At 41.8% G+C, this 17636-nt stretch overlaps 1 protein-coding gene across 1 annotated transcript in view; it reads right to left on the bottom strand.

The window, feature by feature from the left end:
• The window catches only part of CFAP69 (cilia and flagella associated protein 69), a 61906-nt gene extending 44745 nt beyond the window's left edge, over positions 1–17161 (bottom strand). Inside the window, exons 1-4 of the mRNA XM_081102329.1 lie at positions 16705–17161; positions 6685–6744; positions 5058–5123; positions 2924–3033 (exon numbers count right to left, since the gene is read on the bottom strand). Coding sequence (XP_080958455.1) covers positions 2924–3033; positions 5058–5123; positions 6685–6744; positions 16705–16866 — 398 coding nt within the window. The 5' untranslated portion in view covers positions 16867–17161. The remainder of the gene's footprint in view (positions 1–2923; positions 3034–5057; positions 5124–6684; positions 6745–16704) is intronic.
• Positions 17162–17636: the final 475 nt, after the last annotated feature.

The raw sequence follows: 17636 nt of genomic DNA, 5'->3' as shown, positions 1-17636 counted from the left end.
TTCTAAAGAATAAAATGAGAATAATATTCTATTCTTTAGCCCTGGGGAATTGATGACTATCAAAAACATTTTTTTGTGTATTTCTATCTAACTGAACAATAATAAATAAAATAAAGTAGACTTATAAAAGTGAAGAGAGGTGGACATAAGGTGAGGGTTAAGCAAGCCATCATGCAATACTGCATAAAAAAAAAAAAAACCCTTAAAAATCCTCTTTCTCTCTGGAGGCAAAATAATAAGGGATTATAGGTGTACTTCCATCAAAATTAGGAAGACATTGGATAATCTGATACAAATCACAGATCCGGGCTTACCTGTAACTTAAAAGCTGTTCAAGGGCTTTTTCGGAAGTTTCTGAAACTAGTTAATAGATCAATGGTCTATTTGTTCTTAAAAGGCAATGACCTTTCCCTTATTAACTGGATCAGTTGCTGTCCACAAAATAACAGATATATTTTGTGAGACACTAAGAAATTAAAGTTAACAAATATTAATTATATTAGGATCACATTTCACAATTACTGTAATCAAAGTTATTTGGAAAATATTTATTTAGAAATTATAAAAGGCAGTAGAACCTAAGTCATTTGTCTAAATGTCAAAGGAGATACAAAAGTTCTTAAACACAAAGAAAAAACTATGTTGGCATTTTATGAATTTAAAATTTGAAGCTCCTATACTATTTGTTTAAAATATAATACATATATTATATCTCATATGTAGTATATATAGGACTATTAATTAACACTTTTCAAGAAAAATTAACCAAATAGTTGAAAAACAGCATTTAGAAATATCACATGTGGAGATTTATATATATGCACCAATTGGAATTGAAAGATATTTCAAGGGCAAAGTATGAAAAGGAAAATTTTATAAATGCCACAGAAGTTTCTTTCAAGTGTTGGTCAAAATTTTTTATTTGCAACAAATAACATATTAAACTCTAAAAATTAGTTATACTCGTCCTTCAAATTTTTTCCTTTGCTACCAAAGGAAACAACCTAAAAGTTAAAGCATCAAAAGAGTTTTCCACCAAAAAGTGTAGGAAAAAAGATAAGCATTATAGTTCTTTTTAAAAAATATATTTTTATTGATTTCAGAGAGGAAGGGAGGGGGAGAGAGATAGAAACTTCAATGAGAGGGAATCATTGATCAGCTGCTTCCTGCACGCCCCCTACTGGGGACAGAGCCCGCAACCCAGGCATGTGCCCTTGAACTGGAATCAAACCCGGGACTCTTCAGGCCGCAGGCCGATGCTCTATCCATTGAGCCAAACCAGCTAGGGCAAGCATTATAGTTCTGATGCAATAAGGAAAGCATACTACTCATAGGCCAAAACAGAAAGGCTGTATTTTACTTTCAATGTTTTTATCTCCCCAAAATATCTTGAAAAGTGAATCAAGTGAGGATGAGGTATGGAGAAATGCAGGACAAAAGCAGAAATTAGGAAAGTAGGGGGAAAAATAAAATAATAAGAACAATTATGAAATATGAAGGAAAGTAAAGAGTGTAAAAAAAAAAAGATTCCTCATCCTAACTGGTTTGGCTCAGTGGATAGAGCGTCGGCCTGCGGACTCAAGGGTCCCAGGTTCGATTATAGTCAAGGGCATGTATCTTGGTTGCGGGCACATACCCAGTAGGGGGTGTGCAGGAGCTGATCGATGTTTCTCTCTCATCGATGTTTCTAACCCTCTATCCCTCTCCCTTCCTCTCTGTAAAAAATCAATAAAATATATTTTAGAAAAATAAAATAAAAAAATAAAAAGATTTATCATATTACATAATGAAATACTTAGTCACAGCTCTCATAGAGAACAAGTCCTTGATGGAGCTCTGTAGGGGCACTGATGCTGAAAGTCATACTTATGAACCTGGTTTTCTAGGATTTGCACAGCTTCAAAATTCGAAAACATTTTATATATATGATCTCACATCAACATCACAATTGCCAATTTATATTAAAGTTCCTTGAAAGCACCAGAGTGATTCTTTAGGTCTTTATTTTTCGTGGTCTCTATTAAAAAGGAAGGCATGACAAAGGCATTCAATAAATTATTTTTGATTATTTTGTTCAGATATCAAAAAGTAAATGTAATTATAAAAATTTAAATATTATTGCTGCTAAATCTAAAAATGTGAGTTAAAACTTACTAGGTATACAGTCTCACTAATATCATATTTGCATATTAAAAGAAACACAGTATTTAAAAAGCTAAATTGGTAGGAAAGTTTCAAAGGTTAAATTGCCAGGAAGGTTTATTTCTACTTTAAGAAATCTCCTCTACTATATTTTATTGAAAACTAAAAACAGAGATTTTAATGTGTATCTTGATTAGCCAGTATGTGGCAGAAAGGAAGCAGAAAATATTCCTCGTTCCCCGAAATGGTTGGAGAAACAACAGCACAGAGGATTGTGCAGATTAATTTTATAATTCTGACCTCTAATTACATTAAAAACATATGTCAAAAATAATTGTTGACATTTTATTCTTTATTCAAATTTGGAAAATCAATTAAACATGAATCAGAACCTAAAACATCTTTGAGAGTCAAATTTTCTACGGAGAGAAGAAAACTAGACTAAAACTATTCAGCATTGTCCATAAATTGTCTCAAGGATTCTCTAAAGATATTACAATTTGTTGGTTTCATCTCAGATTTATCATTAGTGTGAGCGCAAGTTATTATGAAAATTTTTAAAAATATATTTGCAGTTTAATCGCTTGTGGCAAGCGATCTCAGACTACAATAAAATTGACTGCCTTTGAAATACCAACTGCTGGTAAGTGATCAAGTGAAGTTTTCTGAGTTCTGCCTTACTTTGCTACACCATAATGCATAATATCTTTTATAATGCAAAATAAAACATAATAAAATGCTGCATGCTAATATAAAATAAAGTTAAAGGAAAACAACTTACCCACATAATTTTATGATATTATAGGCAGGTTCTAGAAAAGGAGGCTGGTTTTCAATTTTTTCTGCACACAGATTCAGAATTTTAAATATCTGTGCCAAATCCCTTAGGGGCTTTAGTATTTTTAGTTAAGAAATAAAATTAAGATTCATATATTTATATTTATGAACATATTCTTTATAACACGTTGTGCCAAGAAAATCTATAGAATTCCTATAATGTTAAATATGGTTGAGATTTTTAAAAAAATATGTTTTTATTGATATTTTTATTTTTTTAGAGAGAGGGATAGAGAGATAGAAATATCGATGAGAGAGAAACACCTTTGATTGGCTGCCTCCTGCATGCCCCCAACTGGGGATCAAGCTCCCAACCCGAGCATGTGCCCTGACTGGGAATCGAACCATGATCTCTTGGTTCCCAGGTCAATGCTCCGCCACTCAGCAACACTGGCTGGGCGACACTATTTTAATTATACTAATTTGAAAGACTAAAGAGGAAAACTTAGAACCATATTTTTAAAGAAATATTATTTAAATTTTGTCTCAGTGACCCTTTACTCAAAATATTTTTTTCTCCTCTCACAACACCTTTAGAATTTGATTACCAACTACTACCCTGCGGACTTAGTTGAAAAAAATTAACTTAATGGCTTAATCATATCCTTCATCTCCACCCACTCACAGTAAACATTAACTGCTCCAGAATAAGAAACCCAAACCTATCTTACTTTTCTGCATCACTTTCTTAATATTACTGAGATGCATTCTCTTGTTTTTAAGATTTAAATTGGTTGAGATCTTATTTCATTTAAAACTAGTATGAAAGCAAAATGTACTACCTATAGATCTTTAGGTAAAAGCACCTTTTATATTACCCCAACTGGTACATAAATCTCATAGATTTTGTAGCAAGATGGCTACAGAAAGTGAGGGTTTCCTGTGGCAAAATTATTATATTATGCAAAGATTAAAACAACAACAGCTACCCAACAACAAATTAGTTCTTAAGCATGAGTTTTGAGACACAGGAGTTTCCACATATTCTGATCAGGGTGGTATATTTAGTGAGGATACTATCTTATGTTTATGTAATGTTTTGCAGATTATCAAGCACTTTGCATGTTTTCTCATGTAGTCTTCCTAACAACTTTCATGAGGTGCTATTATGCCTATAATATGATAAGCTTATTAACTGTAGAAGTACTCAAGTAAATTGGTAGAAATAAGATTACGTGGCCCTCCTAACCTTATCCACTGTCTCTTTGTGTCTTTAGAACTGCCATTATCTATGCCAAATTAACTGCATTGTACTGTTTTCAATTTTACATTTTCTGATAAATGAAAAATATAATTTTGCAAAAAAAACCCAAAATGTTAGCTATTTTCTGTGGTAAACAGAATGGCCTGTCCAAAGATGTCCACATCCTAATGCCCAGAACTTGTGAAGTTATCTTATGTGACAAAGGGACTTTTCAGTGATTAAGTTAAAAATCTTGAGATGAGAAAGTTACCCTAGATCCGTGGTCGGCAAACTGCGGCTCACGAGCCACATGTGGCTTTTTGGCCCCTTGAGTGTGGCTCTTCCACAAAATACCACGTGCTGGCGCGCACGTACAGTGCGACTGAAACTTCGTGGCCCATGCGCAGAAGTCGGTTTTCGGCCTGGGCGAGTCTATTTTGAAGAAGTACTGTTGATATTTGGCTCTGTTGACTAATGAGTTTGCCGACCACTGCCCTAGATTGTCCAGATAGACCAATGTGATCACAGGGTCCTTATAAGGGAAAGAGAGAGGCAGCGGAGTACCAGAGAAGGAAATGCCATGAGAGAAGCAGAGGCGAGAGTGATGATACTTTGAGGAAGGGGCCAGTGGCTGAGGAATGCAGGCCACCTCTAGAAGCCAGAGAGGCAAGGAAATGAGTTGTCCTCAGAGCCTTCAAAAGGAACACATTTCCTTAAGCTCAGTGAAGCAGATTTTGGATTTCTGACCTCCAGAAGTATAAGACAAAAATTTTATGTTGTTTTAAGGTACTCTGTGGTAACTTACGGTAGCAATAGGAAATGAATACATTTTCTAATTAAAATTCTCCCATTTCAGGATAAATGAAATAAGCATACATATATAAGTAAAGGATACAAATCCATTCTGATAATACTGCACCAATGTCTTGACAGATTTAAGTTGTTTTTCTTCTGAATCATCCTAAAACAAATGATGTTTTAGTTCTTTTATGCTATTAAAACTGGTGCGATATAACTTTTTTATTAATATAAAAAGAAAGTAGACATTAAAATTATCAAGAAATTGTCCATTAAAATTGTAATTCAATTACTGTATTATAATACAAGTACGATAAAATGCTTCCTGAAACATGAAGGTAAAAATAAGATTAGGAAATTTGATTAGGAAACTGAAAATTAAAACTAGATCACTACAAGAGCAGTAATTGTTTCCAGAAATAAGAGTAACAACATTGGAAGCATGTTGAGCATTTTTCTGTGCCAGGGACCATTTAGGAACCATACATACATGCCAATCTTCAAATCAACCCCATTAGGAAAATACTGTTATTATTCCTCTTTTCCAGAATAAAAACCTCAAACTGAAACACTAAGCAATTTGTCCAAAATCAGACAGATAATAAGTGGTGGTGTTAGGAGTCAAATTTGGCAACTTGACTCCAGAAATTGTAATCTAAAATATTCCCAGTGTACTGGTACAAACAAAATAGCTTCAGCCAATTAAAACAAAACAAAACAAAACAAAAAACAAAACCCTATACAGTGATATCTTTTCATGACTGAATCACTTCTATCCTTTTAATCTTTAAATTGTTTGTAAGAGGCTGTGGCATTTTTTATAGCGCCCCCCCCCCAGCTTTTTTTGTCTATACTTAATAACAACTAGTAGGAGCTATATGTAGTTGAATTTTCTTCTTATAAAAATGCCCATATAGTTACAATTAAAAATAACTTTCACAACAAACATAGCCAGCAAAAGATAAATTCTAATGGAATCATTATTTTTATTGTATTTTTTCTTCTATATAAAATGCAGAGACTAAAAAAATGTTAAAACAATGACTAAATGTTGGCGCCTACTAATCACAGGACATTGTTTTGTTTTGATTGGCTCTACCACTGTCACTTTCCACTTCCTAAAAGCATGCAATCTTCATCTTGTAGTAATTTCATAGTGTGTGCTGGCTTTTAGGCAGTCAGCCAGTTCTTGGGTAATGTCAGGAGAGTGGGGTTTGTGGGAATATATGCATATGTATTTATTATCCTTTTTCCCAATGCTGAGCTCTCAATTTTGTTTTATCTAAAATAATTTTATTTCCATTACATTCTATATAATATTTCTCTCAAAATAAACTACCTATGAGTATTATGAATATGTATCTCTAACCTGATTTCAAATCAGAAAAACTTTAGTACATCATGATGCACTTTTTCTGTCCTTGGTCCCCACATCATACTTGGTAACAAGCAAATACAAAGGCCAGATGAGTGTTTTTTCTACTCCTATGATTCCTTCTGTTTATATTTACCATTTGTCCATTCCACAAAACCAGATGTAGTCTCCGCCTCCATCTTCCTTACCAGGTTAACCATATTCATACTAAATTTAAACAGTCCTTGAATATTTGAAATGGTTTCAAGAGGAGAGAAATGAGATTTATGTTGGGGGGAATACAAGTTACCTTTTGGGGGAATCACAATTTATAAATGATATAGCAGAAACATTTTCTCTCAAAGCTTACTTGAGCAGTCTCTTCAAGGAGTTTGATGATACTATTTAGGTCCATAGGCTTTAAAGCACCCTAAAAAACATACAACACTTAGTATTCTATGAGAATCAAGAAGTTACATCAAACATAGTATTTTCATATTATTTATCCCTCGGCAACTTAAAAATATCCTATGACAAAGAGACAGTGAGCGAAGAATAAATAGCAGATGAGACCTTTTAGGAGTAAAAAAAATCTTGGAGTTAGAAACACACAAACCTCTTGAATTCTAGTATCATCTTATAATATTAATGTCTAAGTTTCACTAGTTCCAAGAGGCCCAAAAGAGCATCTGGAAGAATAGCACTTCCACCTTTTCTTCATCATACATATTACACATCTCATTACAACCCACTGAGTTTGCCTATGCAGATACACACAAGACTAAGTTCTAACCTAGAGGTAGAGATCGCCTTTCTGAGTTAAGTATTCCCTCTCTCAGTAGTCCCAGCATTTTCACTGTGATCTACATTGGAAAACAGAAACCTCCAAGTTCTACAGCTTTTACATCTTTAATATTTCTTGAGCCCATTTCCTCTTACTGATTTATTTGGTTCTCATCTCTCACTCAATTACTTTCTTGCTGTTCTCCCTGCCTCCATCTACTCTTGTACTTTCAACATCATCCTCCACTCTATGGCAAAAAAAAATAAAACTCAAATCTGAACACAACCAGTCTGAATCATTCAGTGACACTCCATTAACACCCCTGACCCCCTCCTCTGTTTCAATTATGTTGTCACAATCCTATTCCTCTCCTGGGTTAACCTCCATAGACTGATCCTTCAAGCAACAGCTCAGGTGTCACCTCCCCAAGGGATAAAAAAGGGCAGAGCAAATGTCCCTCCTCTGTGCTCCCATCGCACCCTAAGCATATGTCCATTACAATTCCCATCAGTGTTGCTCTAAAATGGTCTACAGATTTATCCCCCACCATGCCCTGCCCCAAAGTTCACTTGAGGGCAAAGACTTGTTTTCTGGCAACCCCAACACCAAACACTGGGCCTCGAGTAGCAAGTTCATTGTAGGTAAGTGGGGAAGGAAACAGGAGGTGCTATCACCCAGAGTTTAAGTATTTATGATAATACAGAAGTCCCCAAATTCTAAATATAGTTCGGGCTATATTTAACTTGGGGATTAAGGTTTTCTTGCATAACATTTTCTTTTTAATTCAAATGTTATATCAAAATTGCTTCCTCCTCTTATATGCGTTAAGCTATCCCCGTCTCCTTTGTTTCCTTCCTTTTATCAATCCTCCCTTCACAGTTACTTCTACTTTAAAATAACCATTTGAAAAGATGATGTCATGATGATATAAAAATATACAAAAGGGGAAAAATCCTACTTATTCCTATCATCTAAATACAACCTATGTTATTTTCTGGTTTTAAATATTTTCACATATGGTTTTCTGTTTTTATTTACATGTATAAATGCTTTACATAATTTCACTTAGTATTAACAACATTGTACTTTTGACTTTGAAAGCTATAATGCATACATTTCCATATTTTTACAGGGTCATTATTCCTTTGCCTCTTAAGTCTAGATTTTCTTTTCCGTTCACAATTACACTCGTATATTCTGATCTTCAAAAAATGTCTTTCAAAAACAATTTTTGAACTTTAAGGCTGCAGAAAAAGTATTGGAATGAATTTATTTACTTAAAATGATTTTATTTAAAAAATTAACAACCCTGAAAGGACACCTCTGGAAAGCTGCTCAATATTCTATTGCAACCTTCCCCTCGGACCTCCACCCTTAGGTCAGAGGATCCAGCACCCCCTCATCCCCTCATCTTTCCCTTTCCCTCCCCACCTCCCCTCAGGTGTATCACTTTGACCTTCCTCACTTCTAAGCAAGAGTCCTTCCTTTGCTGCTATAACTACTTTCCTAAGCCCATTTCATCTATGGATTACTTCTACCTCTGTGATTTCGCAAATAAATGTTCTCTTATAGCTTGAGTCTTGACTCTGAATTCTTTCCTAGCCAGAACCCGGGTCCAATCTAACCCCACTGGTCTAATCTAACACCTGGTGCTGTTCTCACACCACCACCAACAGGGTAAGATTTAAATTCACAAAGAGAGAAGGGAACTCGTTAAATAAATATTACATATCACCTCCTGTGTACCTGGTTTTGTGCTGGATATTGCTGGTGCATATTGGAGGAAATGGGGAACACTACAGAAAACACCCAACAGACAAGGTTTTTGTCCTTGGGAAGTAGCACAAAGCCAAGCAAATGTTACAGATAAAGCACAGTTATGCATTGGAAACCCCTAAAAATAGGACAGAGAAGTCGAGCTGAGGAACTTTAAGAAGGCAAAGACCTTAAACATCATTTAGTTCAGCGGTTCTGAGGCTAAACTCACTTGAGGGAGCATTTTAAGAGCCCCCGGCTCCACACTGGGGATGCTGTAGAATAGATCTGGGGTACGGCACATTTTTACAGTACAATGTCTGTTTGTTTTTAAAGCTCCTGAGATGGTTGTGATGGTCCCTCAGGTTTGGGGAAATACTCATCTAGTACAGGCTCACAGTTAGTGACAAGAAGAAAATTCTGAGCTGTTCTAAGTTAATTACAGCAAGGCAGAGGGTGGGAGAAAGAGACAGAGAGGTTAATCAGTTAACAACTGCAGGGCAAAAGCAACATAAAACTGCTTACGTTCCTGAGCTTACATTGAAACCCTGAATTAACTCCCAGGTAGCTATTTCCATGATCATCTAAAGAGAACAGCCAGGCTCCACTGACCACCAGGAGCCTCTGCTTCTTGCTTACACATGAACTTTCCAGGCTGTTGCCCCCAAGCAATCCAAAGGAACAAACACTTCTCCCTACGGACTATGTATGATCCCAGGACTAGCCTCATTTCACCCTCCCCCACCCCCTTTACCTCTAGCCCATGTAAACTGTTTCCAAACAACTTGTATCTTCCTTCCCCTACGTGATGTGTAAAAGAACCCGCCAACCCCAGGACCACAGATGTGTTGTCTCCTCCATCTAGCCCTGCTGCTGCTGGTTCAGACTTCATGCCCAATGATCTGTGGCTTCTCTGGCCAGCATATGGCTCAATAAACCCTTTCTTTTGGAAAAGCTTCAGCCATGAAAGTTTTGTTTAACACTAGCAAAGGGAATAGGCTTAAAGAGGTGAAGAGATTTGATCAATGTAATTATATTAGACTAGAGGCCCGGTGCACAAAAATTTGTGCACTCAGGGGGATCCCTCAACCCAGCCTGTGCCCTCTCGCAGTCTAGGACCCCTTGGGAAATAGACCACTTGCTGGCTTAGGCCTGCTCCCTGGGGGATTGGGCCTAAGCTGGCAGTCAGACATCCCTATGGCAGCCTGGGAGCCCTCCAGGGATGTCCACTTGCCAGCGGGGAGCAGGCCTAAGCTTCAGTTGGACATCCTTAGCGCTGCTAAGGAGGCTGGAGAGGCTCCCACCACCACCGCTGTACTGGCAGCCATCAGCCTGGCTTGTGGCTGAGCAGAGCTCCCCCTGTGGGAGCGCACTGACCACCAGGGGGAAGCTCCTGCATTGAGCATCTGACCCCTGGTGGTCAGTGTGTGTTATAGTGAGCAGTCATTCCCAGTCGTTCTGCTGTTAGGGTCAATTTGCATATTACCCTTTTATTATATAGGAGTGCCTGGCCAGCCTGGGTGAGGGGCTGAGGGCTGTTTTCAGGCTGGCCACACTCCCTTCAGGGTGGGGGGAGTGGGGGTCCTGCTGGGGTGCCTGGCCAGTCTTGGTTAGTGGCTGATGGCAGTTTGCAGGTTGGCCAAGACCCACAGCGAGGACCCTCACCCTATGAGGGTGTGGCCAGCCTGGGTGAGAGGCTGATGGCTGTTTGCAGGCTGGCCACAGCCCCTTCAGGGTAGGGATCCTTGCTGGGGTGTCTGGCCAGCCTGGGTGAGGGGCTGTTGGTTGTTTTCAGGCTGGCCACAGCCCCTTTAGGGTAGGGGTCCTCCCTGGGGTGCCTGACCAGCCTGGGTGAGGTGCTGATGGCTGTTTGCAGACTGGCCACAGCCCCTTCAGGGTAGGGGTCCCCACTGGGGTGCCTGGCCAGCCTGGGTGAGGGGCTGAGGGCTGTTTGTAGGCTGGCCACAACCCCCAGCCACCCAAACTCCCAGTGGAGGCTGGCTGGAAGCAGGTATCTGGGATTTATTTGTCTTCTATAATTGAAACTTTGTTGCCATGAGTGGAGGCCACAGCTGGCTCAGGGCAGGCAGGAAGCTTGGCTTCCTCCATCGCCTGGGCAACCAAGCCTCCTGCTTGCTCCAGCTCTGTGGCTGCCAGCTGCCATCTTGGTTGGGTTAATTTGCATATAGTCAATCTGATTGGTTGGTGGGCATGGCTTAGCAGGGGTGGGCAAACTTTTTGACTCGAGGGCCACAATGGGTTCTTAAACTGGACCGGAGGGCCGGAACAAAAGCATGGATGGAGTGTTTGTGTGAACTAATATAAATTCAAAGTAAACATCATTACATAAAAGGGTACGGTCTTTTTTTTTTTAGTTTCATTCATTTCAAACGGGCTGGATCCGGACCGCGGGCCATAGTTTGCCCACGGCTGGCTTAGGGCATAGCAAAGGTACGGTGATTTAGTATCTTTGTCTTTTATTAGTGTAGATGAGGTAAGCAATAAGGAGATACTGTTGAATCCCGAAAGAAAGAGAGGTGGACCCTGACTGGTGTGGCTGTTAGTTGAGCAATGTCCTGTGGACTGAAGGGTCCTGGGTTCCATTATCCGTCAGGGCACATGCCCAGGTTGTAGGTTTGGTCGCCATCAATGCTTCTCTCTCACATTGATGTTTCTCCCTCTCTCCCTCTCCCTTCCTCTCTTTCTCAAATCAATAGACACATTTTTTTTTTTTTTAAGAGAGAGGGGTGGGACTTAGAGGGAGGAAGGAGGAGGATAAAGTGATAAAGTGGTGTTTACGGGGAAAGGAGAAGGAGCAAGCCAAAGGGCTGGCGAGAAGGGTGACACATTAATAGGCCTGACTGAGGCACTGTGGTGACAAGGAAGGGAGCAAGTAGTTCTTTTAAAGCCCAATGTGGTGCCCCTTGTTTTTCACCATATCATCTGACCTGCTGGTGGAGGGCTGGAATTTTGTTTTGTTGTTGTTATTGTTTATTTTGTTTTATAATCCGGATACATATGAAACTATCTCCCACAGCTCTCCGAGTTCACTGCTGTGGAACTCTGCAGCACGGTTCATATCATACTGCGGTTACAGCACGCTAAGCATAGCTTGCTCCAAGTGGGAAATGGGGTCCTCTATTAGTCACAACCACAGCTACCAGAAGGGGGCGCTGGCCCTGAGTGGGTCTGCCTAGGGTGGGCTGGCAGTGTGTGGGTTCTTGACTTCGTGCAGGAAAGACTTCACAGCACAAGTCCAGGTGATTTTGAGAGTAGCTAGCTTTATTAAAGCCGGGAACAGTGAAACAAGGAAGAGCCAAGGGTAGAAGCAGCAGCAGGAGAGAGTCTAGGCAGGGCTGCTTTGGCTCTCTAAAAACGTGATAGGAAAGAAATGAGCCACGGTGGGTGGGATGGCCCTGGCTCACTGGGAAGTCAGAGAAAAGGGGGCCTTGGAGACAGGTTCAGTGGGTGAGCCCTGACTGCCACTGCCCATTGCTCCCCTGGTTGCTAGTCTCGTGGGATCCCTTATTGTTTAGGAGATGCAGGCCTGTGGGGGAGGGGAAAGGCAGGTGTGCTCTTGGGAAGGGGAGTGCGCACCGGGTCGTTTGTTTTGAGGGTTTTTGAAGGCTGGCAGTTTAGAGGCGGTCTTAGAGGAGCTCTCAATAGAATACGCGTCAGCTTTTCCAGGTGTGCCCTTTCTACTGCTTGGTCAGCACCAGGGCAGGGCAGGGGGTCTTCAGTTATCACCTGGTTTTGCGGCTCTTCTGAGCCTGGAGCTGAAATACAAGTGAGGCCTAGATATTATCTCTAGGGAGGAAAGGTCAGGGGGTCCACACTGCATAACCAGCGATATGCAGGGGAGGAAAGGTCGTGGGGGCGAGGTCCAGGGCTAGTATTGCCCATTGCTAAGCATACTAGGCACGCGGGGCTTTCCGCCTGGTGACCTGCATCTGGCGTAGACTGCTCAGCCAATTTGTTCAGCTGTCTCAGTTTCTGAAATCCTCTTGCCGAGGAACTTTCTTAGCTCCTTACTCTCCTGCCTCAGCGTCACCTGAAACCCTGTTGGAAACGCAGACACCAGAGGCTCTACTCCAGATCTGCAGAACCAGAATCTGCATTTTAGTAAGACCCCCAGATGCTCCAAATGTACATTAGAATCTGAGAAGCACTGCTCTAACGGGTTTCTGATTTTTTAGGGTGAGAGGAGCAGTATTAAAATAAATAGGAAATAAAGAGCACACAACCTGTGATTTCAAGTGTACGATGGAGCTGGCTTAATGAACTAAGGTAGGACCCACACTCTCATTTTCAGCTGCAGGGTACACTGTCTCTCAAGCACAGGCAGAGGAGGAAGTTGCAAATGTGGAATGGTCTGAAAACATCTAGAGTTCCTAGAGTCTTTTCCTCTACTGGCGTGAGGCAGAGGTCTAAAACGTTAATTTGATGAACAAGAATAGATCGATCTAGAGACAAATGGTAGGGGAGGGGGGTTAGAGAGCAACCAAAGGACTTCTATGCATGCATATTAGCATAACCAATGGACACAGACACTGGGGCGGCGGGGGCTTGCCAGGCTGGGAAGGGATGGGGAAGGGGGTCAATTGGGGGAAAAGGAGACATATGTAAAACTTAGACAATAAAGAAAATAAAATAAAACATTATCTTTTTTTTCTTCTCTTTTCTTTTTAATTGACACCGGGGCCACTTACTCTGCCCTCCTGAATTCGCCGGGACCTTTGTCCCCTCTGCGTCTCTATTATGGGGGTTGACAGACTATTCTCACAGCCATTAGCCACCTCACCTCTACCCTGCATTTTGCTAGACACCCCCTTTACCCAATCTAAAAAGTTACCATTTTAGTGATGGCAAAGAGCACTAGGTCCCGCTCTGAGTAAAGAAACTGAGTAACCTGCACTTAATTTCTCACGGCCTGAGGGCCTCCGTTGTAAAAGCAATCACAAACAAAACCCAAGTGATCATTTCTCCCAGCTCTGTAAGTGTTTATTCTATTTCATTTCTTTTGGTAGATACTTTTTCTTCGGTACTTTATAAAACGTTAATACTCCTGAAGTAGTTGTTGTTAAACAAACAAACAACATAAGAACCTTGGAGGCTGAGAGCTTTTCTAAAAGACAGATTTATTGGGCCAAAAAAGGACCAGGTCCTGGGGAGAAAAACTGGGGACAATGAAACAAGGAAGGGCCAAGGATAGAAGGGCAGCAGTGCTAGGGAGAAAAGACAAACATGTCCACATCCCGGACTTGATGGGCACTTTTATACTTAATGTTTGGGGAAGAAAGATATAAGTTGTTTTGAAAGAATTTACACTGGCTACAGATGGGGAGGGGGGAGGGGAAGCAGAGGCAGCTCTATGACAGGTGCACAGTCTATAAGTAGGAAATACTACATTTGACAACAGTAAGAGCAGTCTTGAAAGTTCATGCATATGTGGGATATGAGGGTCTAGTAGTCTGCTACATAGATGCTTTCAGGAATGTGAGCAGTCTGTTGTTAGCCCACAGCTGGCCAACTGGTTAACTACTCTGGTCTTTTTCTCTCACTGATGTAATTTAACGTAGTGCATCTCAGAATTTTTCTCTCGTCATTACTAACAAGGTAGGAACTTAAATTAATACAAATTGATTTCTTTTTGGAAAAGAATCCTGTGCCCTGGAAGAAGAGTAATAAAAGGAAAAAAGGAAAAGAAAACAGGGAAGGAAGAAAATGTGCACACATATACACAGGTATACTTGTTTTGCTTTACTTGATATGTTATGGACTATTCAGGCAATGGCCTATTAAAAGTATTTCCTCTTTTTTCTTTTTCTTTTTAACCCATGCTTGCCTGTCTCCTATACCCTGGTCCTCCACCCGCTTTTACACCAGGTAAAGGAAGAATGAATGAGAACCGTAAGATATAAAATTCACCTGCTTCCCAGTTTTGCCCGGTGCCTGGGAGGACAGCGGTAGTGTTGAGCCCCCTTGAAGCCTTGGGAGTGGAAGGCTGCTATTCCTTAAAAGTTCTTCTTTCCACAGCCCACAAAAAAGTGGTTGAAACACTTCCACAAAACTGACTAGGTAAATTCCCCGTTCCTCCTCATGCAAAAATGCTGTTGCCCCGCAGGTTGCTGTGTAAATGTCTGACCATTCTCAGAGAGTTCAACCCTAGTCCCACAGCAGAAGAGGTCCCCAGTCAACTGGCTACTCCCAAGGAACTCTCCCAGGCTCTAGGCTGTGGACACAGGAGACAAGGTTCCTTACGCAGCCTGAGACTTATAAAGTCTCAACAGTAATTCCCACAGTGGCCCCATGTCATTAGTGTGAGGAGGCAGGGCAGGATTCCTCCATAGAATTCAGGTTTTAGGGCTTGGTCATGGCTCTCTGGGGAGGAGCAATGGAAGCCTAGCATGAAACAAGCGACTTGGAATTGCTAAATAACCCCACCACAATGGAGACCCAAGAGAGCATTTGGAGTGAAATTTCTCAACAGATCAGCTTGAAAGAATTAATTTTTATAACAAGTAAATTCATAACCAAATATATGCACAATAAATTAAATCAATTACAAGTGACATACGATTTCACTCACATGTAGAATCTAATGAGCAAGATACACTAACAAACAGAATAGAAATAGACTCATACTGGTGTGGGGTGGGGGTAAGGGCTGTGAAGAGGGGCGATGGGGAAATGGGAGATATCTGTAACATCAACAATAAAAATATTTTTTTAAAGCAGAAATAGACTCATAGATACAGAGAACAGACTGATAGCTGTCAGAGGGGAAGGGGGTTGGAGGCTGGGTGAAAAAGGTGAAGGGATTAGGCAAAAACGAACAAACAACTCATAGATACAGACAACTGTATGGTGATTACCAGAGGGAAAGGGGAGTGGGGGGAGGTAGAATAGGGTAAAGTGGGGGGAAATGGTGATAGAAGGAGACTTGATTTGCAGTGGTGAACATACAATACAATATACAGATATATATTATAGAATTGTACACCGGAAACCTATATAATTTTATTAACTAATGTCACCCCAATGAATTCAATAAAAATAACACAATGAAATAAAGAGAAAAACAAAAGAAAAATCAATACTATTCCCTGCCAATCCTCTCTGAACCACCCCATAATCAGCTTCAAATTTCACATAAAACGATGCTTCATTTCTAATTTTAACACCAGTTTCCTCTTCTCCCTGTGTACGTTTTAGTAGCAGCAATTTATTTTTTTTCATCATCATTTATCCCTCTATGCCCTCTTCCACCTCCACCCCCTGTCCCCCGCCGCAGTCACCACACTGTTGTCCATGTCCATGAGTTCTCTTTTTTTCTCAATTTCCTGACCCCCCGCCCCCCCCCCCCCCCCCCACACACACACACACACACATCCAGTAGCAGCAAATTTAAAGACGGGAGAAAGTTATACGCCTCTATCCAGAACATCACTACATAAAAGGGATCTACATACACAAGTACAATGCAAACAAGTGTTCAAATTCATGTCTTTGCTAAGAATGTTTCCTTCCCCGGCCCTTCGAAGTCACACTTTTGCAGGCACGGCGGTAAAGCCTCCTCTACTCGGTTGGGTGGGACGCTCGCTCGCGAGGACCTGGAGGCCCAAGTTGCCAGGAGGGTTGGTAGACCCGCTCGCCAGCTGCGCAGTTCTCGGAGGGGTCAGCTAATAGATGCCCGGAGGTTGACAGGAACCTCGGTCCCATGGAATACCCTCGTGTCCACTTGCGCCCCCATTCCCGTCGTTGCTGCCCCCCAACTCGTCCCCGCCTCCAGATCTCAATCTACTCCCTCCACGCCTCCCCAGCTCCCCAGGCACGTACACTGGACCTTACCAGAGCGTCCTCGTCCTCCGTCACCACCCCGATCACCGGGATTTGTCGAGGGCTGCTGGACTTGCTTTTGCTGCGCGGTCCCTGGGCCTCGGCCGCCGCCGGGGCCTCGGCCGTCGCCGGGGCCTCCGTTGTTGGCGCGGCTGACTCGGCGTGGCGAGGCATGGCGGCTCTTCTGTCCTACAAGGTGCCCGCAGCCGAGGGACTCAAAGAGGCCCTGCCGCCGGGAACGCAAGGCCTCCTGAGAGCCGCCTTCCCCGCGCCGCCGCAGCCCACCCGGGGCCTTCTGCTCCCGCCTCCCAGCTGGTTGCTAAGACGCCAGCGCGTTGCCAAGGGCGGGGCCAGAGACCGTAGAAGCGCCGGCTCCTACGGAAGCCCGGGGATCCAAACTACTTCAAACCCTAAGCTGCACCTCCACGCTCAGAATGGCTGGGTGGCTCTGTGCACTGGACCTTGGCACGGAGCTGTGCAGTTTTCTGGGCGCGTGCGTCTCCGGTTTGGTCATGCGCGCAGGGCCTTCCGAAAGCGGGCGAGAGTGGGTGGAGGGATGAGGCGTGGATGTGAGATGTGTAAGAGGTAGATGATGGACGGATAGTGTTGGAAGGGGAGCAGTTTATCTCACCCCAGGGAAGCGACCCGTGTCACCTACATTTTCAGCCTACGACCTCTTCTGTACTTGAGCGGTCCTACAAGGCAGTTCAATAAATAAGGCGTTTGCCACAACGTGAGAAGACTTTTGAGTCAACTCATTGAATCTAGAACAAGTTAATCTCACTCTTCTTACCTGTTAAATAGAGAGCTGTGAGCAGACAGTTTTGTAAGGTGGTGGTTGGCACATAAGCGCTCAGTAAATGATCAAGATTACCCTTGACCTTACTATTACTGTGTTATCTATTCACTGTATCCTGAGTGATAGTCCAAGAAGGGGAAAGACT

Source organism: Myotis nattereri (assembly GCF_964212035.1).
Source record: "Myotis nattereri genome assembly, chromosome: 11".
NCBI lineage: Eukaryota > Metazoa > Chordata > Mammalia > Chiroptera > Vespertilionidae > Myotis > Myotis nattereri.
The sequence above is the reverse complement of the archived record's forward strand: the minus strand, read 5'-3'. Positions and strand labels throughout refer to the sequence as shown.